Genomic DNA, 25537 nt, shown 5'->3' on the forward strand with positions numbered 1-25537 from the left:
CATCATAGCAGCTTTGAATTCATCTTTCATCTTAGAACTACTACCCATATACAAAAGATCATCAACATACAAACTTATGATGAGAATATCAGTACCTTCGTGTTTGTAGTAAAGGGTAGGATCACTCTTACTTCTCTGGAAGCCATTCTCCTGAAAATATCAATCAATCCTGGCATACCACGCTCTTGGTGCTTGCTTGAGGCCATACAAAGCCTTCTTCAACTTGTAGACATAATTATCTTTTCCTTCCACTTCAAAACCTTGTGGTTGCTCCACATATACTTCCTCTTCTAAGTACCCATTCAAGAAGGCACTTTTCACGTCCATATGATGTATGCTCCACTTCTTATGAGCTGCTAATGAAATCAACATTCGTATGGTCTCTTGTCTTGCTACTGGTGCAAATGTCTCTTCATAGTCAATTCCATATTTCTGTGTGAAGCCTTTAGCAACTAATCTTGCCTTGTGTCTTTCAACACTCCCATCACTATTAAATTTGGTCTTGTAGACCCATTTGGTGCCAATCCTTTTTTTGACATGTGGAAGTTCTATTAACTCCCAAGTGTCATTCCTGTCAATGGAATTCATCTCTTCTTCCATGGCTTTCACCCAAACTTCATTAGTACATGCATCTTCAAAACATGATGGTTCAAAATCAACCTTGGCTAATAAAGCAAAATTCACTGTCTCACCTATTGGGTTTTTTTCATGTACTTGATTTCCACTCTTTTGGTAGATATCACTCAATCTCCTTACTTTCCTTGTAGAACTTAGAGAAGAAGCTGGACTTGAACTTGGTACTAAAGTACTTGATGAAGGATTGCTTGGTGGAGTTAAACCACTGGATATAGAAACATTAGATGGCTGCTCATGATCAATATCAGCAATTATATCATCATTCAAAATAGATTTTGGCTTCTCAACATGGCCTTTTTTATGACCATAAACTCCCCCTTCATCAAAAATCACATCTCTTGAGACAATAAGCTTGTTAGTGAGGGGATTATACAATCTATAAGCCTTGCTTTTCTCACTATACCCAATAAAAATGCATGACTCACTCTTTGCATCTAACTTTTGTCTATTCTGATCCGGTACATGCACATAAGCCAAACAACCAAAAACTTTAAAATGATTAACATTAGGCCTTTTACCATACCAAGCTTCATAAGGAGTCATCTTTTCTAGTGTACTGGTGGGGCTACGGTTGAGGATGTACACCACTGTAGCAACTCCATCTCCCCAATAAGAATTGCTCAATCCTTTGGTTTGTAACATGCACCTTGCCATTTCAACCAACTCCATTCTGTTGAGGTGTGTATGCAGTAGTAAGTTGCCTCTTGATGCCATTAAAATCACAATAATTTTGGAAAGCCTTTGAGCAAAATTCTCCTCCACAATCAGTCCTTAAACATTTGATCTTGCACCCTTTCTCATTTTCCACAAGGGCTTTAAACTTCTTGAATGTATCCAAGGCTTCATCTTTGGCCTTCAAAAAATATACCCAACAATTTCGTGAGTAATCATCAATAAAAGTGATGAAATATGATGACTTACCCAAACTCTTAGTCTGCATAGGACCACATATATCTGAATGAACAAGCTGAAGTGGGTGATGAGCCCTCCATGCATTGCCCTTTGGAAACTTTTCTCTTGCATGCTTTCCTTTAGCACAACCTTCACAAACCTCCTTGTGTTCCTCAACCTTAGGCAAACCAGAAACTAATGCATGTGAGGTTAGAAACTTCAAACTATGAAAATTTAAATGCCCATACCTGAGATGCCATAACCAACTTGAATCCTCATAAGCGATATTTTCCAGATTGTTGTTATGTTCACCAAACCTCAAGGGGAACATCCTATTTCTTGTCATTGGAACAACAGTGATCACCCTATTATCCTTATTTTTATCATAGATAGTACAAGTCTTATTCTCAAAGACTACTTTATAATTTTTCTCACATAGCTGCCCAACACTTAACAAATTGTGCTTCAATTGTGGAGTATAATAAATATCATGAATATTCTTTATACCTTCTTTTGTTTGGACCTCCATAGCTCCTTTGGCAACAACCTCCAATGATTTATCATCACCAAGCTAGATCTTGGATTTGAAACTTCCATCCTTTGTTGAGAACAACTTCTCATTCCCTGTCATATGGTTAGAGCATCCAGAATCTAAGTACCAAACATCTTTACTAGTATTTTCACCCTTGGCATAAGATAAGAATAAGTGATCAGGAGGATTGTCACTACTTTCTTGAGCATAGTTAGCACTTTTACCTTCTTTCAATCTGCATTCTCTTTCAAAGTGGCCATACCTATTACAATGGTAACATTGAACATTTCTCTTATCAAATCTACCTCTACCTCTTCCTCTGAAACCACCACTTCCTCTTGAGCCACCTCTTCCTTTACCTCTTGAAGAATTTTGGCTTTGCCCTTTACCTTGGCCTTGATTGATTTTGGCACTACTGCTGCTTGCATCTTCATTTTTTGTGATTAGCAGTTTAGAGGAAAATGCTTTCTCTACACCTTCAAAAGAATCTTTCAATCTTTCTTCATGAGACATCAGGGATCCAACCAGTTGATCAAACTGTAGTTTTGTCAAATCCTTGCTTTCTTCTATGATTATTGCTACATGATTCCATCTGGGTGTCAAAGATCTCAACACCTTTTTAATCAAAACTTCATTGCTTACAATTTCTCCAAATGTAGCCATTTTATTGACCACATCTTTGACTCTGACACAATAATCACTTATACTTTCAGCTTCTTGCATCTTCAAATTCTCGAACTCTCGCTTCAATGTCTGAAGCTTGACCACTTTAACTTGATCACTACCCTGGTAAGCTTCTTGTAGAGTCTTCCAGGCATCTTTGGCAGTTGATGCTCCTGATATTCTTGGAAATAAGCTCTTATCAAGAGCTATCTGAATGTGAAACAAAGCTTGAGCATTCTTTTTCCTTGCTTCCTTTCTTGATGTTCTTTCATTGGCTGTAAGGGCATTCCAATCAGTTGGCTCTTCATAACCTGATTCAATATTCTCCCACAAATCTTTTCCAATCAAAAAGGTCAGCATCTTAATGCACCAATAATCATAATCATTCCCATCAAATTCTGGAACGGGCATATGGTTAGAATTCGACATGATTAACTTTGGCGAAATTCCAACAATAAAACTTTAACCCAAAACAATTTTACCTGCTCTGATACCACTTGTAGAATTTTGAACCTGACCTATCCTCTCTGAACCAACTGATTAGCAAACAATAACAACAAAAAGAAGAAAACACCAATATCTTTATTGAAGCTTAATTAAAAAATTACATAGAAGCTGTATATATAAAGAATTTGCAGTCTAGAAGAATAAATAATAACTGCAGTTCTAAATATATTCCTAGCTTTGCATGGAAAGCTACTAAGGCTCTCAAACTAAAAAAAGCAAACTACTCCCTAAATTAAGAATACAATAAGTGCATGCACAACATGCTTTATTTACTAAAAACAAACTCATGCAAAAAGCAAAACTAAAAATAGTCCTAAAGATTCATGCATGCTGGAGTACATGCTTTATTTGCATGAATAAACAAAAAAACTATTAACTAAAAATAGCTTATGCATGGTGGTGAATGGATAGCTTCATGTCCAAACTGGAGTTGCATGGAGCTGCATGCTAGAGCAGCATCACTTATCAACAAATATGATGTCGTGGCTGCTGCACCTGTCAAGTGAACCAGAATCTTATTTTAAGCATCTGGATCTCCCAGTGTATCTGCGCGAGAGTTCGCGAATGGGGTATGTGGATCTCGTTAAAAAGCTGCTAGATGGAGGAGCCGATCCTTCTGGAGGAGACGATGAAGGCAAGACGGCACTTCATTACGCTGCCGAGGGTGAAGAGTACTATGAGGCAATGGAAATTATTGAAAGATTAGTGTTTGATAAATACAAAGGAAGTACCAACTGGGAGAAAGCTTCAGCGGGTGATAAATACGGAAGAAACGTTCTTCATGTCGCTGCTTTACTTGGACAGTACCGGCTTTGTTATGCGCTTTTACGGTGTAACAGAAATCTGATAGATTCCAAGGATCGTGATGGACAGAGTGCTATATATTATGCAGTTGCTGGACCACATGACGAACCCGATCTTTTAAGAGTGCTCATTTCAATACAACCTAATCAAGTTTTGGTCGAAGATTTCAGCCAAACAACTCCTTTGCACGTGGCTGCTGCTAGAGGCAAAGTATACATGGTGGGATTTCTTCTTTCAGCGATTTCAGAAGAAGAGCGCAAGAAAAATTATGTTGAGGCACCAGACGTACTGGGTCAAACAGCACTGCACAAAGCAGCAAGTGGAGGGCATTGGAGAATTGTTGAAATGCTTCTTGAGGAGGGTGCCAATCCGTTAAAAGAACGGGACTGTGACGGCAAAACAGCTCTGCATTTTGCGGCTCAAGCAGAGGGTGAAAATGCCAAGAAAATAGCCGAGTTGCTTTTGAAAAGCTGCAAGTCAGATGAACAGAGAAGCTTGCTTTTGTTTGCTTCTGCAGGTGAAATTGGTTTAGGCTCCGATTCTTCGCTTGACGTCTATCTTGATCAGGAAAAATATAAAATACGGGAAACACTAGAGATGGAGAACTTGCTTAGAGTAGCAGCAAGACTAGGCGATATAGATATGACACGGGAGTTCATCACTAGGGGTGCAAATATCTCTCTCATTCGCGATAAGGAATGGATCGACACTCTCTCAACAGAAGAAGAGAAAAAGAATGTCCAAGATGGTATGTTTGCATATACCTTTTCCTTTTGTTTCTTTTCCCAATTAAACAAATGCATGTGTAACTGTGAATAGTTCTTGTTTTTGTTTTTTGTTATTTCTTGCACAGTTATGGACCAAATTAAGAATAATGTTGAACAAGGGACCGACAAACCGGCTCTGCGGGATAATCTTGGTACGTGAAATTATCTTGATTTTCATAATTATCTAGTTAAAAAATAGAAGACATGCACGAACTCACAGGCGAAATTTCCTAATGTTTTCCATTATACAATTGGGCAGGACGAAATCCGTTCGCCATTGGTCTGGCTGCATTATTTTTAAATCCTTTTATGAAATCTCCTATCACTGTGGGGGTCTCAGGAGAATGGGGAATGGGAAAGTCAAGTGTAATGGTTCAGGTAATCATCCTTCCAAAAGATTTTAGCGCGTTCACCTCACATTATCAGATCTGGCATTAATCTAATCGTTGTGATTCCAGACAGAGAGCATTCTTCTAAGGAAAGCAGCACAGTTAGCATTCACAAGTTCATTTAAAAAAAACGATATTATCATTGGAGCAAGTGAATCCAAATTATCTGCAACCGGGAAAGCCAGGCGTAGGAAAATAGCAAATGCAATAAAAAAGTTAGATGCTAAAAGGTGGGCTGTCCTTGATGTTATTGACAACATTCAAACGTCTATCAAACAAGTAAAGAAGTTCACAACAGAGGTAGACACGCACTCCCTACATTCACAGATTAGGTGCCCTTATTTACAGCTACATAATATATTTGTAAGTAATATTTACGTTAACTTAAAATTTCAAATTGAGACAAAAAAATTAGTTTTAAATGTTTTTTTAATACAAGTTTTTAATTTTAAAAGGAAATTAGGTTTTTTAATAATTTATTTATTAGATAGTATATTTTTTAAAATTATGTGATATATATTTGTTAATATAAAATAATATTTTTTTAATTTTAAAATATAAAACATAATTTTAATTAACGGATAGGTTATATATGGTGGCAATAGTCATAGGATTTGTCTAATGCCAGAAAAAAGCGTTCATAACTTGCCCAAAAAAATTTCCAAAGCCTGTCTCGTTTACCATGGTGAAAATAGGATGACATGTTCTCATGATTTTACATCAGCCTTTTTCATTTATTAAAGCAAAATTACTATGCTCACCTCTCCGCAATTAATAGCTATAGCTTGTATGATGGGTTTTGATTGGTTATCGTGACAACTACAACCTGCGTAGAAATCTCGATCGACGGGACTGTCCATGTGAGTTAAGCTGGCCTGTGTTGTCAATGCCTTAATTATCTATTTTCATTACATTTTCAAAAGGTCTTTCATGTAATTGAGGCTGATAATGTTGTTATGACTTGGAGGGCAAGCAAACACCAAAACTGTGAAGGGGTTTTTCCATATCAAATCGGATTTCATTCATGAATCTTAGCTCGAGAACTCCAACAAATTTTACATCCACTTTTCATTTGAATCGATTGAAACAATAGTTGAACGGATATTTGTTTTCGTTGGTCTCCTGCTGTGGTAGGGTTTCTAAAAATTTACGGCATGGTTGATAGAAGGGCACAATTTGTGCATAATCTTGAGGCAAGTCACTTTTCTAATCTCACAGAGCTTTACGTTTTGAAGCACCAAATTGTTATCACATATGAAAAAAATCAATGTAGATTGACCTTGTTGCTGGAAAAAGAGTCACTCTATCTGAATTAAAACAAAATCGTTATAATTTTGCCTCAGATGTAGTGTATTTGCTTGGGAAGTTTTAGGTACGTTGGCCTACACTTGCATATCATTCTGCAGATTTAAACTTGATCATCGTTTGTGTTTGTTATACAGAAAATTCGCTACATGGTGGTTGAATATGTTGAAAATTTGGCCTTAAATTTTTATTACTAGGTTTTTTCGTTATTCATTTGAATATCCTTGTGTTTCATACTTGAAGCTCACTTCTATAGTTTTATACTAAATCTCAATGATGGCCAAATCATATACTTAAATTTGGAAGACGAATTTCATTGTTGTAATAGCACACCAGGGAGAAGGTGTTTAGACCCTGCAATTAAACCAGTCATGATTTAGAATCTCCAATCTGAAAATGGTATTAATATTACACAAAATTATAGAAAAACTATTTAAGTGAAAACATTTAGCCAGTTATAATTGATTCTGATCAAGAAAACTTTCCTCACAAATAGTAATATCCTAGGAAAGCATTTTTTGTATTCTTTTTAAACTGAGTGGCTTGTACATTGAAACTGCATGCAATGTGTCATTTCTATCTACTACTGCTGAGGCACTCTCCATCACAGGAAGCTTTGCAATCCAGTAACACATAGGTAGAAGTTTCATACATATACATACAATTTTCACAATTTAAGTAAGAGATTCTTCTCTTCTACAAGTAACGTAAATGTATTATTAACTCTAAAATACTAATACAAATTTAAGCATAAAATATTGGGGAAAAGTTTATAATGAAAATTAGCATGCAATATGATGGTGATTTGGTTCCAACTTTTTTCAATTTATTTCTTGTGCATTTCAATCTTGATAGAGGTTAATAAGTGTATTATTAACTCTAAAATACTAATACAGATTTAAGCATAAAATATTGGGGGAAAAGCTTATAATGAAAATTAGCATGCAATATGATGGTGATTTGGTTCCAACCTTTTTCAATTTATTTCTTGTGCATTTCAATCTTGATAGAGGTTATATCCACCCTACTTGTGTCAAAATGTAAGCTTTGGAGACAGGGTATGGACATCTATCAAAGCATAGACAAAACATGGCAGTGTTCTCGAGAAAAATGTGCTTGTCATGGCTTGCAATGATCGCAGATATGCACAGAAAGGATTTGTTGAAAAAGATTTAGAAAATTTGACGCAAATGCAGGTAAAGGTTGCAACATTTTCTTTCCTTCCTCTGTCATTCACAATCAATTTTCTTTGACCAACAACTTCTTTATCTCTTCCATGCCCACAGGAGGTTTTTAGGGTCATTGATCTTGTAATATCTTTGAAGAGAGGTGTCAAAGGAAACGAAATGTCAGAATTAAAAAATATTAAACAATTATATGGGGGAATACATGATATTTATGTGACAGTAAATATTTAAATGTTGCATACTGATATCTAGATACAATATATTATGTCTTAATGTGAAAATCCAAAATCTCTAATTCCATGTTCATTCATCTGTCAAATTTTGTGCAAAGTACAGTTCATGCCAAAGTGTAGAGGACAAAGTAGTGCATTCAAAGATTGCAACCTATTTTCCATTTTATGTGTTGAATGTTATACAACAATTACGAATAATGTTCGCAAAAGTTCCTCTTTGAATCAAAGAAGCTTCTGGTCGTGAACTTAAACAATTTTTAATTGGTGGGTTTAGTTTATTTCCACCTTGATATGAAAGTGTATTTAGATTTTATATTAAAAAAATTAGTTAAATTGTATTTTATTCCAATGATTGTAGCTTTTGTATTACTCAATCTAATTATACAACTAATCATTAGGGATGGGTTTGAAAGTAAAACATTTTAATTCTCTTTGCAGTTTCGATCCATTACAATATAAGCATTGCATTATTTTTTGTTTGGACAAAGTGATCAACAATAGGGGCACAGAAAATGTTCTTTTGCATTGCCTTGAAGGGCTTTCATTCACATAGGCGATGTTTTTGTTTATTGATTAATGCTATATATACATATTTTGTAGTCCACAGTTTTAGACTTTTCTCAGAGCAAATAATGATTTTTTATTTCATTTTTCAATTGTTCATACTCATTCGCATGTGGCTTGAAAATAACTGAATTTTATTGAGGAGTCAACGCCATCCCAATGGCCATGAACTGGTGGGCAATAAATTTCTCTTTCTTGGAGATGAGATTAATATAAGTTATATCTAAGTGAAAATATAGTCACTAGTCTAATGTATGTTGAAAAGAGGTATAAAATGAGAGAAAAGTAATTGAGGGTGCAATTTTCATCTTTACATTATCCCCTTCACCCCTCCACACTTCAATGTAGAAAATGTTTTTGGCATTATGTGAACCGGTATGAGGACATAATGATATTGTATGTTGTCATTGATGTCAATATGTGAGTGAAGAATAGAGAACTGGCATGTGTGAACCGGTATATGTGCCAAAGTGAAGAGGCATGCATGTTCAAAGTAAACTGGCATGATAATATGAGAATTGGTTATGTGAAAGTGAAGCGGTATGTTTGTTGAAGGTGAACCGGCATGTTGTTATTGGAACCGGTTCATGGAACCTTCGTGTGACTACCGGTTGGTAGTCTCAGGGTTTCCAGTTGATGAACCTCAAAGCTTGCGTAACCTAATTGGTGACTTTGTGTGATGAGTCAGCAGTGTATCCAAGAACTGCTCATGTTGCCATGACAGCCTTGTGCGTATAAAGGATATTGCATGAAGGAGATTATCCCTATCTACCTCGGGAATGTGCGAAGTTTGTAAATGTTGATAATGTGTGATGGGTTATAAGCCGCCATGAAATCGGTGGTAATGAACAATGGAGATTGTCTTGAGGACGTGTCAAGACTGATTGCATCTAATGCAATATGATCAACGGTCAGGATCAAACCGTTTGAATCACTTAACCTAAAAGGTTTAGGGTTTAGGGTTTATGCTACGGACCTGTCTATTTCCTATAAGGTCGATGTTGTGCTTCTTTCAATTGTTGTTGGCAAAAGTTGTATGTGTGTATCCAAGGGAAGTGATACGTGATTCTTGCCAGACCAAAGGAGAGAAGAGATACCTGCAAAGTGAATGTGCGGAAGGTGAAAAGGAGCCAAAGCGGATCTGCATTAGCATTGAGTGTTGTTATCAGATCATTGTAATTCCTGTTGATCTTTAACCACTTCAATAGTTGTGAAATCCCTTAACAGGGTGGCCTTAACCTGCTTGATACAAATCCTTTAACGGGGTAACTCGAAGTTATTGAGTTCTGGGAAGCCATAGAGCTCTGGAGATCCTTTAGATATTGAGTTCTATAAATCCTCTAACAAGGTAACCCTAACCAGGTTTAACCCTTAACCGGGTATTGTAGCCATCCCCTAACCGGGTGATCCCTAATAGGATCGGTTCCTAGCAGAACCTTTTTGTACTGTCTTTAACCGGACAAGGCTCCTAACAGAGTGGACTTCTAAAGAGTTCAAAAAGCAACTTGTGGGTATTCATCCCCACCGTGGTTTTTCCCAGTTGGGTTTCCACATGAAAAAATATGTGAGTCATGTGTGATTTTTATGATGCTTTGTTATTGCCTATGATGGTTCTGTGTTTTATGCATGTCAATAAAACATGTTGAACTAGTTGTTGTGAAGATCTGGTGATAGATTACATGTTCATGCATAAGGGTGTAATGGTACTATTATATTGAGCTAAGAAGAATGATAAGTGAGTAGCCGGTTTATGATTGTTTTAGAGGTTCTAGGTTTTACCGGTTGCACTCTGTTTTAACTGGTGTCACTGTTTGCCAGTCATTTGGAGTATTTGCTGTCAAACCAGTTTTGGACTGTATTTTTGTCTGTAACTGATTCACCCCCCCCTCTCAGTACCAGTTTGGTACTCTTCTTTCATTATTGAGTTATCAATTGGTATCAAAGCGTCCTCTAGGTCCTCTATTTTGTAAGTTTAACCGCTTGAGGGAAAGATCCTGTTGTAATGATGAAGAGGGAAGGTCCAAATTTTAATAAGGAAAATTTCAGTATATGGAAAGACAGAATGAAGATATACATCAGAAGCATGGGTGCTCAACACTGGAGCTATGTTGAGAATCCCTATGTTGCCCCTACTGATACTCTCACCAATGACCAAAAGAGAGAGATACAGGAGAATGGGCAAGTTATGGAAGCTCTAATCAGTAGTTTATCTGACATTGAGTTCATTGATGTCCAAGATAAGGAAAATCCCAAAGAAGTATGGGATGCTCTTGAAAATATCTATGGAGGTGATGAGCATGTTAAACAAGCTAAGGAAGAGAGCCTTAGAGGGAAGTTTGAAGACATGCAAATGGTTGAAGGTGAAACCATTCAACAGTATGGTATTAGGATCAAAACTGTTATCGGAGATATCAAGAGTGCAGGTGGTAAAATGGAAGACTCGACTGTGGTAAGCAAAGTCCTGAGATCCCTATTGTCGGTCTATGCAATAAGGGTTGCTGCTATTTAGGAACTGAGATCAATAGAGAAATCTAAGGTATCCTTGGACTCCATCATTGCAAAGTTGACAGCCTATGAGTTAAATAGTTTTGATGGCAGTGTTCAAAAGACTGAATCAGCCTTTAGAGCTTCTGCTATACTATCCAGGAAAGGAAAAGAAGCAAACACTAGTGGTGAACCAAGACAGAGCAGAGTGATGAATGACGAGGAGTTTCTGATGGAATTTGAAGCTCTTCTTGGCAGGAGATTTCCAAAAGGAACCAGTAAATACAGAGGTAAGCTCCCTTTGAAATGTTTTTCTTGTAACCGGATAGGACATATTGCTATGAACTGTCCTAATAGTGACAACAAGGACAAACCAGAAAAGTTCAAGAAATCCAGAGGAAACCGAAGAAACTATTTTGTTGCAGTTGATGAAGGTGTCACAGATGAGGAATCAGACGATGAAGAGAATGAAGACATTGTGTTTGTTGTTGTAAAGGAAGATGTGACAGACAAGAAGGCTCTTGTCTCCTGCTTTGATAATTCCAATGAGTGGATTATTGATAGTGGTTGTTCTCACCATATGACTAGTGACCGAAGCAAGTTTTTATCCTTGGAAGAATATGATGGTGGTGTGGTTCGTTTTGGTAATGATGCACCATGCATGGTTAAAGGAAGAGGGTCCATCTCTCTGAATGGAAAGAGTAGTGCTGAAAATGTGTATTGGGTCGATGGTCTCAGACACAACCTTTTGAGTGTTGCCCAGCTAAATGATAGCGGACTCACTCTGGAATTCAAGAATGGAATATGCAGAATCAAAGGAAAGGATGAAGAATTGGTGGCCACCGACATGCAGACCAAAGGTAACCTATTTCAGTTGAATGCAAATATAAGTACATGTCTTATGGCTAAATTTGATGATAGTTGGATATGGCATAGGAGACTCTGCCATGTAAACTTTGATAACATTGTGAAGGCTAGTAAGATCAAGGTAGTCAGAGGGTTGCCGGTGCTAAGAAAATTGGATAATACCTTGTGCAGAGAGTGTCAATTGGGGAAAATGTCTTCCTCAACCTTTAAAGGTAAATCTTTCACTGCTGACAACTTGCTTGATCTTGTGCATACTGATTTGTGTGGTCCTATGAAAAATAGAAGTGTGCAGGGTGATAGGTACTTCAAGATTCTCACTGATGACTGCTCAAGAATGATGTGGGTCACATTCTTGAAAGACAAGTTTGAAGCCTTTGTAAAGTTCAAAGCTTTCAGAGCATTAGTGGAGAAGGAAAGCAGTAAAAGGATCAAGTGCCTCAGAACTGATCAAGGAGGAGAATTCACTTCCGGTGAATTCAACAAGTATTGTGAAGAATTTGGCATCAAGAGGCAACTATCTGGCCCCCGGACTCCACAACAGAATGGCCTAGTAGAGAGGAATAACCGGACTGTGGTCGAAGCAGCTAGAACCATGTTGATTCAAGGAAAGGTAGCTCACACCTTTTGGAGAGAAGTGGTGAGCACTGTAGTCTACACTATGAACCAGGTACTCATCAAGAAAGGTAAGGATAAAACTCCTTATGAGTATTGGACCATTAAGACACCTGTGGTTAGCTACTTCAGGGTACTTGGTAGCAAATGTTACATCAAGAGGAGTGAGCATCAGGGCAAGTTTGAAGCTAAATGTGATGAGGGAATATTCCTAAGATATTCCACCAAGAGTAAAGCTCTCAAGTGTTTCAACAATAGAACTCAGAGAATTATGGAAAGCATCAATGTGAGAGTTGATGAAACCTCTGAGAAACCAGAGGAAACTGGCAGTGAACAAGCTGTAGGTGAACCGGTTGCCAGTCAACCAAGTACCAGTAAGTATGTTCCTACACTGGTAGATATAGATGCTGATACTGATGGAGAATAAGATGAAGGAGAAAAGCAAGAGGAATCTGTTAAGACCATTCCTCGGTGTGTCAAGTTGAACCATGATCCTAAGCAGATCATAGGAGACAAGGATGCAGGAATCCTTACAAGAAGGAAGATCAAAGAAAACTTATGTATGATCTCTAAACTTGAGCCTAAATCATTCAAAGAGGCACATAAAGATGAAGAGTGGATCAAGGCAATGGAAGAGGAACTTGACCAGATAGAGAAAAATGATACATGGTCCTTGGTACCTAGACCGGAGCATAAAAATGTCATTGGTACCAAATGGGTTTTCAGAAACAAGCTGAATGAGGATGGCACAATGATTAGAAACAAAGCCAGATTGGTGTGCAAAGGATATGCCCAAGAAGAAGGAGAAGACTATGGAGAAACCTTTGCTCCTGTGGCCAGATTGGAAGGAGTTTGTATGCTTCTCGCATATGCAGCTTTTAAAGGATTCAAGGTATATCAAATGGATGTAAAATCTGCATTCCTGAATGGTGTACTTGAAGAGGAGGTGTATATAGAGCAACCAGATGGGTTTGCCCTATCTGAAGACAGTGACATGGTTTGTAGGCTACATAAAGCCTTATATGGTCTAAAGCAGGCACCTAGAGCATGGTATGAACATCTGCATTCCCATCTTGTGATGATTGGATTTGAGAGAACAAGTGAGGATAGCAATATCTACTGGAACTGAAGGAGATCAGATCCTGATCTATGAGGTCTTTGTTGATGACATTATCTTTGGTGGAGATGACAAGATGAGCCATGAGTTTGCTGATGTGATGAAGAAAGAGTTTGAGATGTCACTCATAGGGGAGATTAAGTTCTTCATTCGACTGCAGATCCAGCAAATGAAAGATGGAATCTTTATCACTCATTCCAAATATGTCAAAGAAGTGTTGAAGACCTTTGGCATGGAAGATAGCAAACCAGTTGGTACACCAATGGTGACCGATTGCAAATTATCAAAAGAAGATGATTTCGCACTGGTTGATGAGAAGGAATACCGATCAATGAATGGTAAATTGCATTATGTAGTGCATAGCAGACCGGATATTGCACATGCAGTTGGCATTACTGCAAGGTTCCAGAAAAGTCCAAGAGAATCCCACTTGGTTGCAGTCAAGCGGACTCTTAGGTATCTGAAGGGAACAGTTGACTATGGATTATGGTACCCATACAGCAATGATTTCAACCTGCAAGTATTCACAAATGCTGATTGGGCAGGTAATGTGGATGACCAAAAAAGCACAACTGGTGGTGCTTTTTTTCTCGGTGGTAGACTAGTCTCATGGATGAGTAAGAAACAAAGTTGTATCTCTCAGTCTACAACAGAAGCGGAGTATGTTGCAGCTTTCATGAACTGCACTTAGACAATCTGGATGAAGCATGTATTAAATGGCTTCAAAATTCCTATATCTGAACCGGTAAGTATATTCTGTGATAACACAAGTGCTATCAATATTTCAAAGAATCTGGTTTTACATTCTAGAACCAAGCACTTTGAGCTTAAGTATCATTTCTTGAGGGAAAAGGTTCAGAATAAAGAGATTGCACTGGAGCATGTTTCCAGTAAGGAGCAGTTGGCAGACATATTCATCAAACCTCTCCCAAAGACTACATTTGTGCATTTGAGAGGTGAATTGGGGGTACTGCCCCTTCAGGAGGTAAACTAAAAGTATTTGCTCCACATCAGTTAGGTATTGCATAGTCCAATTTTTGTTGATTGATGTGTTGAAGGATGCTACTCCTCAAGGGGAGCAGCATAATGGAACAGAGTTGTTTGTGCCTCCACTTTGGTATTGTTGTCAAAGGGGGAGAAGAAGTGAAGTAGAGAAGATATCTGCAGAAATTAGGGGAGAAGATGTGAAGCGGAAAGATATCTTTGTATATTGCCATCAATGCCAAAGGGGGAGATTGTTGGCATTATGTGAACCGGTATGAGGACATAATGACATTGTATGTTGTCATTGATGTCAATATGTGAGTGAAGAATAGAGAACTGACATGTGTGAACCGGTATATGTGCCAAAGTGAAGCAGCATGCATGTTCAAAGTAAACCGACATGATAATATGAGAATTGGTTATGTGAAAGTGAAGCGATATGTTTGTTGAAGGTGAACCGACATGTTGTTATTGGAACCAGTTCATGGAACCTTTGTGTGACTACCGGTTGGTAGTCTCAAGGTTTCCAGTTGATGAACCTCAAAGCCTGCGTAACCTAATTGGTGACTTTGTGTGATGAGTCAGTAGTGTATCCAAGAACTGCTCATGTTACCATGACAGCCTTGTGCGCATAAAGGATATTGCATGAAGGAGATTATCCCTATCTACCTCGGGAATGTGCGAAGTTTGTAAATGTTGATAACACGTGATGGGTTATGAGCCGCCATGAAATCGGTGGTAATGAATGATGGAGATTGTCTTGAGGACGTGTCAAGACTGATTACATCTAATGCAATATGATCAACGGTCAGGATCGAACCGTTTGAATCACTTAACCTAAAAGGTTTAGGGTTTAGGGTTTATGCTACCGACCTGTCTGTTTCCTATAAGGTCGATGTTGTGCTTCTTTCAGTTGTTGTTGGCAAAATTTGTATGTGTGTATCCAAGGGAAGTGATACGTGATTCTTGCCAGACCAAAGGAGAGAAGAGATACCTGCAAAGTGAATGTGCAGAAGGTGAATAGGAGCCAAAGCAGATCTGCAGTAGCATTGAGTGTTGTTATCAGATCATTGTAATTCCTATTGATCTTCAACCACTTCAACAGTTGTGAAATCCCTTAACAGGGTGGCCTTAACCGGCTTGATACAAATCCTTTAACAAGGTAACTCGAAGTTATTGAGTTCTAGGAAGCCATAGAGCTCTAGAGATCCTTTAGCTATTGAATTCTAGAAATCCTCTAACAAGGTAACCCTAACCGGGTTTAACCCTTAATCGAGTATTGTAGCCATCCCCTAACCAGGTGATCCCTAATAGGATCGGTTCCTAGCAGAACCTTTTTGTACTGTCTTTAACCGGGCAAGGCTCCTAACAGAGAAGACTTCTAAAGAGTTCAAAAAGTAGCTTGTGGGTATTCATCCCCACCGTGGTTTTTCCTAGTTGGGTTTCCACGTGAAAAAATATGTGTGTCATGTGTGATTTTTGTGATGCTTTGTTATTGCCTATGATGGTTCTGTGTTTTATGCCTGTCAATAAAACATGCTGAACTAGCTGTTGTGATGATCTGGTGATAGATTACCTGTTCATGCATAAGGGTGTAATGGTACTATTGTATTGAGCTAAGAAGAATGATAAGTGAGTAACCGGTTTATGATTGTTTTAGAGGTTCTGGGTTTTACCTGTTGCACTCTGTTTTAACTGGTGTCATTGTTTGCCAGTCATTTGGAGTATTTGTTGTCAAACCGATTTTGGAATATATTCTTTAGGTGCAAGTGCTAGTTATATATTGAGTGAAATGAAATTGTAATATGTTAAAGACAAAACATAATATATATTTTTTTCCCTATTACATGTTAATATCAAATTGAAATGAACATGTTCTTAAAAAAATATTACAAAAGGAGGAGGAATGGGAAGAAAAGGGAAAGAAGCAAACAAACCAGCAAACACAGAAACCCTCTAAGGTAAACAATTTGAGTGATCTAATTATAATATTTTAACTTTCATTCACTATTATTATAGATAGATTTATAATTAAATTAATTTTATAAATAACCTTATGGAATGCTCGACTTCCTCGGCATCTCCCACACTTAGATTTTAGGAAAATGACATTGATAGAAGACTCTTTGAAATTTTCGTTATATTCGATTCAATTTGAAATTAATGGTAGATGAATGTTAATTGCAACGAGAATTAATTGAATCAGATCGAATTAAGTTGTCTGATGATCTTTGAACCAAATTTGATTGTTGATATCCTAAATTAAGAGTGACTTCACTGTACGGATTGCTGCAGGCGAAAGAGCTCCGCATTTGCTCAAGGTTGCGCAAATTTTTGGGTAAGCTCCGAGGTCTTTGGGAGGAATTTGCACCTGAAGATTTGAGCAAGTTTGACGAGATTTTTGAAAAAACCTATCAAGATAAATATCATCAAATTTATAAGTCCCTAGCCGTCATTGATAGGCGTGATATGGTAAGCAAGAATTAGAATATTCCAACCCCTTCTCATATTCCAACCCATCCACGCAACTGGGTTGTCTGCATCCTGATGATTTTATATTATTGTGGAGTTTCTAGTGCGAACGAAAAACTTGGTAGTAGAGAGTTCGACCTACTTTATGTTAATATTCTTATATATTTTCTATATTAAACATTTGAATTTAGAAATTTATTTAGAAATGATAAGTCCATCTTCATTCCTATGCAATTTTTAACTTAAAAATTCCTTTTTGTTTTGGGTTTTGTGAGATTCAGTTTGAAGAAGATGAAGAAAGTGGATCTGGAAATCAAACAGTTGGTCAAATGCCATGGGAGGAATACTCGTTGCAATGGGCTGCACCTTCCATTTTGACTGTACAATACAATGCCTGGCATTACAGGAATGAAACCGAGGCATGGGCCGGTCTAGCAGTAAAAATTACAGAAGAATTTGAATCAACGATGACAGTGGCACATAAGCTGAGGACTAGCTGCATATATAATTGGAGAAACCGCAGAGATAGCATCTGTTTGAAAGTGATCTTCCCATTCTTTCTTGCAGTAGTGGTGGCCATCTTTCTTAGTATCATTATATGGTAATATGGAGGTCTACCAGCATCGATGATTATAGCTGCTTGGGGTTTAGGAAAGTCAATCATTTCTTTTGTTAAACCTATCAGTTCTCAAGTCGTGGACTACATATGTCTGCCAGACCATAGCCAAAAGCTTGGCTATCATCAGAAGGTTATTGATGATATCAATTTTTTGAAAGAACAACTCTATTATAAACCCTCTTGGATGTGGAAGGTGTTTGCTTTTATGTGGTGCTGCATTACATGGAGATGGTATGAGAACTATGTTCCAGGAACAAAGATTCCCAAGATGCCACCTGCTTCCGGTAATAATCTCAGGATAATAGTCTTCGTTGACGATCTCGATCGTTGCGAAGAAAACGTGATTCTGCAGGTACAACTAAAAAATCCCATATATTTGCAGCTGTTATAATATCAAATATTAGTCTCTGGTTTTCTAAATTTCTTTATATCTTTTAACAAGCAGGTATTATCAGCAGTGAATCTGGTTTTGGCCGCATGCCAGATCAACGTTATTTTGAGCATGGAAAATAGCATGATCCAAAGGGCAATAATAAGAAAGTACGGGAACAGCAATAACAAAGTTAATAGCAAGTCCAATCAGGACTTAGCAGACAAATATTTAAGGAAGATAGTTCAGTTGCCGCTACACCTACCAGACCCTCGTGACAAAGAGTCCAATGAGTTTTTGCAATGCCAGCTAGGCGTGTGGGATAGTAGAAAAAGTTCTAGCGGTTCAGCAGCAGAAACAGAAAAACACAATGAATATAGGCCTAGAAAAACCAATCCAAAGTTCCAAATTGGAGCTTCAATTCCAGAGAAACCTCAACTAGGTGAATATCTATGACTATATACAAGTGGGATTAGTCACATTTTATATTTGCATTACATGAAGAGATCAATTATTTTTCTTCCGCTTTGTTGTTGTAGGTAGAAGAGAAACGAAGAAAGATTTTGTATTTGTAGGTAGAGGAGGAAGAAAGAAAGATTTGGCAGAATCTAGACCTGAACAACAAAGAGTCCTCAGCATTTCAGGTGAAAATCTTCCAGATGAAATCCTTTTAAGCTGAACAGAAAATAGGAGACAAATGATCGAAACATTTTATATTTGCATCAAGTATTTTAGCTGATGATTTGTGCAATGTACGATCACATAATTCAAATCAGTTTTTATTCAAAATGTTCTTGTAGGTAGAGGAGAAACAAAAATAGATTTGGCAGAATCTGGAGCCAAACAAGAAACAGCCGTCAGCATTCCAGATGAAATTATTCTAGATGCAGGTCTAAGCATCACTGTATTGATGATTTTAATATAGCCCTTAACTAGAGAATGTTGCTTCCCCAGCAGACACAACCCAGCAAGGATCAGGAAAAACGGAAGAGCCAAAAACAATTAAGAAACCAGGTGATACATCATTCAAATACACAGAGCATTTTAAGTGATGATTTGTGCAATATACGATCACACGATTCACAATTTGTTTTCATTCAATTCACGATACGTTTTCATTCGAAATGTTTGTTAGCAGAGAGGGTATCTCCGATCACACAAATATACAGAAATATACAGAAATCTTTGTACAATGTACGAACCAACAATTCACAATCCGGAGTTGAAGAAACAAAGATTGAGATAGAACGACCAAGAAAAAACGATGAGCAAAGTGCAGGTTTCAAGTTTAACAAGCTGGCTATATTATATTAATTTTGTTTTCTATGAGTTTGCGGATCCTGATCACTCATAATTTTTTTTAGAAAATATAAGTGAACTGTATTTTAAATTATATCTATATAATCATACCCTGCTGCGACTATAAAACGTCCCTCAATTTAATGACTTACAAGAAAAATAACGAGTAGACTAATAAATTTCTAATACCAGACATATAAGATTTATAATAACAGCTTGACGTATGTTGCAGGTGATCAAGAACAGCAAAGTCTCTCCTTACTAATTAGTGCAATGCTCATCCCTAACTATACCCCAGGAGAAAGGAAGGCTTTTTCCATTCTTCATAATCAGTGCACAGGCAGTAGAAAACTTCCGCGAGAGTGGAAATGTTTGATGGCATACCATCGGCTAGCGTGGAATATTTTGTATCTAAGCTTTCATCTGAAATATGTTGACCCAGTGGAGGGATGGCAGGTTCAACTTATTGCATGGATTTTCGTTTGCTGGGAATGGGGGCACCTCATAACAACTCTTATACAAGATAGCGTCACAAAAAAAATTTATCTTACCTCAACGGTGCTCACTTGAACGGACAGTGGTAGTTAATTTATTTCCTCAGCACAAAATTTTTCTTCTATAACCAAAAATTAAAATTCTTTGTATGCATTGATGCAGAAATGGAATAAGCTTGAGGTTTTAAGAAAGTGGAAAGTTGTAGAGGAGAAAGTTGTAGAGGAGAGATTTCTACAGATATATGGATTAGAGGAGAAAGTTGTAGAGGAAACTAGTGGGCCTTCGCTGAGAGAGATTGTTGAGAATTATATCGATGAGAGGTGGCCAGCAGACAAGAAGAACACCACAAAACAGAAGGATGAAGAAGTGGAGAAGACAAGTGGCGACTCGCCCGAGGAAAACATGACAAAAATTTCCAGCGAGGATAAAAAGGGAAATGGTGGCATTGACAACCTCAGCAACACTGAAGAAGTAGAGAAGACAAATAGCAACTTGCCAGAGAAGAACATGACAACAACTTCTAGTGAGGAAGATTTAAAAGAGGTTTTGAAAGAGCAGAAGGAGGTGAGGGAAGTTCTAAGGAAGAATTTGAAAGAGCAGGAGGAGATGAGGGAAGCTCTAAGGAAGAATTTGAAAGAGCAGGAAGAGATGAGGGAAGCTCTTAGAAAGGTTCAGGAGGAAATGAGGGATATGATGAAAATGTTAAAAAAGAAAGTTTTAAATGAGGAAGAAGGCAAAAAAGGAGAAAGCTCTGTGCAACAGGACACAAAGGTTAATGAGAATCAGACAAGAATCATCAAGAAAATCTTCATACAGGAAGAAGACAACGAAGGAGAAAGCTCACTGCAACAGTACACAACGGCTGAGGAGAATCAGAAAACTGAGAATACAAAGGATGAAGAGGAGCAAGAAGAATGGATTAGGCTGAGAGACACATTGCGCCGCTTCAATGTTTCAATGGATGGCATTCAAGCCTTCCAAAAATTTAGGTTTTACTGCCAGCCTGGACATCTTCCATGGCCTTTGCGCAAACAAGCTACACTATGAATTTAGGCGGGCCCTTCTAATTCTCATTTCAAGCAAATTATTTTATTTCTGTAATTAAACTATCTATTGATTCTCTCTTGAAGAGAAATCGCTTTATAGAATAATTACTTGCCTCACTGATACTGCAGATTAAGTAGAGAGTCGGTCAATATAAATGGTAAGTTAGTAAATGGATGTTTAGTTAGTAGTAAATGTGATCAATCTTGTTTCAGTCAATAAAACTTTAATTTGTTGTCTTTTTTAATTAGTAAAATCAATCATTTTTAATACAATATATGATGTCTATTTCTGTATATATTTATTTTTTAGGCATATAAAAAGAAGTTCTGTAGTTCAAGAAAGAAACAAGATGAGTTGGTTAGCAAATTAATATATACAAGAGACCCACTTGTTCTGAGAAATTAATATATACAGTTGGTCAAGATGTTTATAATGGCTGCTTGTTCATATTTCACGCGATGTTTTGGTTTGATTTCCACTCGTTGCCCAGAATGGGGAGAATGGTGGTCTAATTTTTGAGTTAAGAATGGGAGGGTAATGGTTGGCTATGAGTTATCTTTTTTCAGAAATGATGGTGCGTTGAATGGTATCTTCCACTTCATTTGTGGTTGCTATAATGTTATAGATATAACAAGGTTGTGAAAGGTTTCTTATTTTTATTGGTTGTTAAAAATAAGCAGATTAAAAAATATGTCGGGCTGCCTTATCGCCCCAATTCCTAGCTAGTGCAACGTGCAATGGTTAGCAATAATGAGTTGTCCGATTAGCTTACGCAAAAACATGTTCGATGCAATTTGCTTGCATTCTTTTCAAATTGATTTCAAATGAGAACACAACATGGCTTATAGAGGAAATCGACTTTATATGAAATGTAACAATTGTATTAAAATGTGCGCATACATGGTAATGGTAAGTTGTGTTTCTAAATATTTAATAATCATGCAAATATTATCACTTGTATAGGTATGATTATTTATGGTCATATTGATATACATATTAACATGACAAGATCTTATGATTTCGCACTTTTTTGTGCTCTTGCCTTAGTGTGTCCTCGTAGCTCTTTTTCAAGCATATATATGACCTTTGCATTACAAAGCTAATGTCGTGAAGATATGGTGATCTATGTCTCTATCTTGGACTTGTATACATCTAAGCCACCTTTGTTTCACCCTTTTTTGGGTGGACTAGGGTGCTAGGTGCCCTTGTAACCCCCAAAATGGGTCCATTTTTTAATATGTTGATATATCGTTTCCCACCAATTAATTCTCTATCCTGATATTTTAATATGATTGATGGAAGTCTATCTAATTTACGAAATATCTTGAGAATCATATATAAGACCATCTTTCCTAATTTATTTCCATCGTTCACATCTTGTACAAGTATCCTACATCATCACTTAAGTATTCAAGAAATTCCTAGAGCAATTATTTCTTTAGCTTTGAGCATTATGGAGTAGCAAGTTACAACAATCTTCATGCAAGCATGTTTTCATGATTGATCCTTTTTATGTCTTGACATCTCATGTTATTGCATCAACACTTGTGGGTCATATTCAAATAGCATTGCATCATCAACATCAAGCTTTATGTATGTTACCCCATCATTTGTTTTGAACAAATTAATGTGTATTTAATTTTGTTTCCCTCGTTCGGTTTGATCCGTCTTTAGCCATGCACCTTTTGTTCCTTTATGTTTCACCTTTTCCACCCCAATGAACCCGTCGATTGAACCTGCGAATTGGTTCAAGGTTCAAAGTTCAATCGGTGCCTTTGTGTGGGTCGCGGCTTTGTTATGTTGTTAAGTGAGGGAGCATGAATGTGTTAAGTTGGTCTTGAACTTGAACTTTTGAACCATTTCTAAAGCATTTCAAGGTTCAAGGTTCAAGGTTCAAAGTCTTCCTTTACGTTTGTTAAAAGTCTTCGCTCATTCCCGGTGTTGTGTTGAACCTGAACCATTGAACTTCTTGTGAAATGGTTCAAAGTTCAAAGGTTCATTCCAAGACTGGCCCCGACGACATTAATAACACAAAAGGTGGCGCGGCAAAAGGAATATTCTAGGCATCTTATAATTTAAAATTCTAAATTTGGAAAGAAATCATGAAAACTCAAGCCATTTGTGCGGAGTTGATGTATAATTAAGAAAGTTGTCTTGTTCCCATCAAATCATTGGTTATCTCACACATTCGGATGAATCATTATGAGGCGTGTGTAGGTGTTACACAGTTTTCCGCTTCTCAACAAGTGAATTCTCAAATTGTGAAAGTGGTAGTTGTCATTGTTGGAGGAGCGAAAGACGTCGAAGGTAATTTCAACTCCATACTTTCGAGGGTTTCACAGATTTGATGGTGGTAACAGGTGAGTTTTGATAATTTCCCCTCCACTATGTTACTAGCTCAGAAGGTCAGTGTAGGAAAATTCTTTGTTTTGGAATAGAATTATGTTCTTTCTAAGAATTGTTTGATGAATGTAAAAGCGGCCATTATGAGGTCGACTCTTCCAAAACTTGGTCGCACATCATGCCTAGTTAGTATACTTCCAGAACTAGGTGACACTTCTTTGGCCCAAGCTGACTTAGGAGATTTCTTAGAAAGAGCTAGAAACCCTGGGGCTGACTTGATGATAGAAAGAATAGTTAGAAGTGGCTTGATTGAAGCTGTTGCTTTTTCAACTGTCACTCTTTGTCCAGAATTAGTGATAGCATGTATGAACATATATGATGTTGATAGCAAGTGCATTAGGACCAATAGTGGTGAACCATTAGTAGAAATTAACAAAGAAATGATGATGGTTGCAATGGGAATCCCTCATAAAGAGTCGTATGACTATTGGTCAATTGGTACCTCATATGCATTTTTCTCTGAGAAGAAAAGAACATATAAAAGTGTCATTGCAAGAAATTGGCTTCTAAAGGTTCAAAAAGGGGGGTCCCGATTACCCAAGCCTCTTACAAGAGAGATTTCATCACAGAGGTGCGGGATATTGTAATACTGTTGAACAGACTCAAAGGAAATTAACATGCTTTCTATTGGGAAGATTGGATGTACTTTTATATTCAGGTGTCGTTAGCTGGCAAGAAACATCTTGATTGGGCACAGGTTATTGCTAAAAGGCTCCATGAGGGTTTGAGTAACTTTGTTGGAATGTCCAATTTTTATATGTCCTCATATCTATTTTATATATTGGCTTGTACTAGAGAATGACAAGGGTTGCATAATGAGCCTTGGGTGGACGACATGAAGGTTTATGATTATTACCCATGCCTACAATTACAGACATGCAGAAAACTTCACATGATCGAATGATGTTTTTGCAGGAAGGCTTGCCTTTGAGCTGCAGGGAGACATAAATAAAAGAATGTCAAATGAGGCCATAGAGCTGGTCAATATATATGGAAGCTAATTTATCCAATTTCCCAGATTTACTTACATTAGAGTGGGGGGCTTTGAAGGTGAACCATTCAAATTTCCCAGGTATGCCTTTGATAATTATGTGCTTATTGAAGTTTGTAGATAGCTAGCCCACACTAACAAAAGGTTAGGGACAAAGGGTAAATTCAGGGTTGCCTTCCCGATTGAACTTGGATACTATAGTTGTAAATCTATATCTGATGACCTGAACCTAGAATTAGAGTTCAAGAAAAATTAATTTGTAGCCCTACATTGCCAAACGTAAGTTTGATAGTAGGGGATATGTTGTAGAACATCTAAATGTTGATGACCATTTCTTCCATGAACCTCGATTAGAAGATTACTGGGAAAATTGTTGTGATGAATTTGAAGTGAGGAGGAGATTGTGGTCAATATTCACTCTACAACAGGTTGTTACAATGAAGTTATCCATTAATGTTTCAGGAGTACAAGAAGAGGAAGGAGAAGATGCATTGGATCCCGAATTCAATGAAAGGGTTCAAGGGCAACCTATCCCTGAAAGTGACTGAGATAGGAGAGAAGATGAAAATATTCAAACCAAGTCCTTCACTGTCATAAGAAGAAAGGAGAAGTAGTTAAGGGACCGCAAATTTAGAAAGGAGTCGATTATCACTCCTAATGAATTAACAGTTGGTTCACTTGCTACAACATAGATTCCCACTTCCTCCTCTAATGAAATTGTTGATGTTGAAAGTACCACAAGGCTAAAAATTGGAGAGATTCAAACCAGAAGATCAAAGAGATCCCCATTGAGTTCTTCAGCAGTTCAAATCACCCATTCAAGGAGCAAAAAGAAAAACAGGGAACTAGTGGCGGATCAAATTGTTGTGGACTTGGATTCAGGCGAAGAAACCTAGGTGATCATGGATCAACAAGTGTTAAATAACCCTTCAGTGCAGGATACAAACGCATAAAAAGACCCTGAAGAAGATGCAAATCCGATGAGCACTATGACTGTTGTCAACCCACCTGATGATCAGACACCTCCGCCCAAAGAAACTTCAAGTACTTCTTGATGGCTTGGAGCTTCAATTGGGAAGAAACGCAGTATTGTTTTTATTACTATTCCCATGGAGGATATGGTAAGTAAGTGCCTTGGGAAAATATCCAAACCCAAGAAGCTCAAAACACAAGCAATGATGGAATTTGATGATGAAACAGGCCACTGGGTAGCGGAAGTAGCTAAGCCTATCTCAAATAGAGATCTAGAAAAAGCCACTGAGAATAATTTTATTGTTGAGAAAATTGACTTGGGAGTTG

The 25537-nt window shown here is 37.4% G+C and overlaps 2 protein-coding genes across 2 annotated transcripts; both read left to right on the plus strand.

Moving 5' to 3' along the window:
- The first annotated feature begins 3706 nt into the window (after positions 1-3706).
- Positions 3707-17619, plus strand: LOC131875381 (uncharacterized). The gene is made up of 6 exons (XM_059219492.1): positions 3707-4781; positions 4887-4952; positions 5060-5178; positions 5259-5552; positions 16838-17014; positions 17296-17619. Exons 1-6 carry the CDS (start codon positions 3707-3709, stop codon positions 17617-17619), a joined length of 2055 nt encoding a protein of 684 aa, XP_059075475.1.
- An 18-nt stretch (positions 17620-17637) lies between these two features.
- LOC131874801 (uncharacterized) lies at positions 17638-19276 on the plus strand. Its single transcript, XM_059218726.1, has 5 exons — positions 17638-17985; positions 18079-18445; positions 18543-18647; positions 18804-19017; positions 19142-19276. Exons 1-4 carry the CDS (start codon positions 17641-17643, stop codon positions 18926-18928), a joined length of 942 nt encoding a protein of 313 aa, XP_059074709.1. The 5' UTR covers positions 17638-17640; the 3' UTR covers positions 18929-19017; positions 19142-19276.
- The last annotated feature ends 6261 nt before the right edge of the window (positions 19277-25537 follow it).

This window comes from Cryptomeria japonica, chromosome 4, assembly GCF_030272615.1.
Source record: "Cryptomeria japonica chromosome 4, Sugi_1.0, whole genome shotgun sequence".
In the NCBI taxonomy this organism is placed as follows: domain Eukaryota; kingdom Viridiplantae; phylum Streptophyta; class Pinopsida; order Cupressales; family Cupressaceae; genus Cryptomeria; species Cryptomeria japonica.

Coding starts and splice junctions, on each gene's coding strand:
- LOC131875381 (XM_059219492.1), top strand. CDS start 3,707: ATGTCGTGGCTGCTGCACCTGTCAAGTGAACCAGAATCTTATTTTAAG. Junction 4,953..5,059: donor GGCTCTGCGGGATAATCTTG/GTACGTGAAATT, acceptor ACAATTGGGCAG/GACGAAATCCGTTCGCCATT. Junction 5,553..16,837: donor TACAGCTACATAATATATTT/GTAAGTAATATT, acceptor GGATTGCTGCAG/GCGAAAGAGCTCCGCATTTG.
- LOC131874801 (XM_059218726.1), top strand. CDS start 17,641: ATGATTATAGCTGCTTGGGGTTTAGGAAAGTCAATCATTTCTTTTGTT. Junction 17,986..18,078: donor AAGAAAACGTGATTCTGCAG/GTACAACTAAAA, acceptor TTTAACAAGCAG/GTATTATCAGCAGTGAATCT. Junction 18,648..18,803: donor AAGAGTCCTCAGCATTTCAG/GTGAAAATCTTC, acceptor ATGTTCTTGTAG/GTAGAGGAGAAACAAAAATA.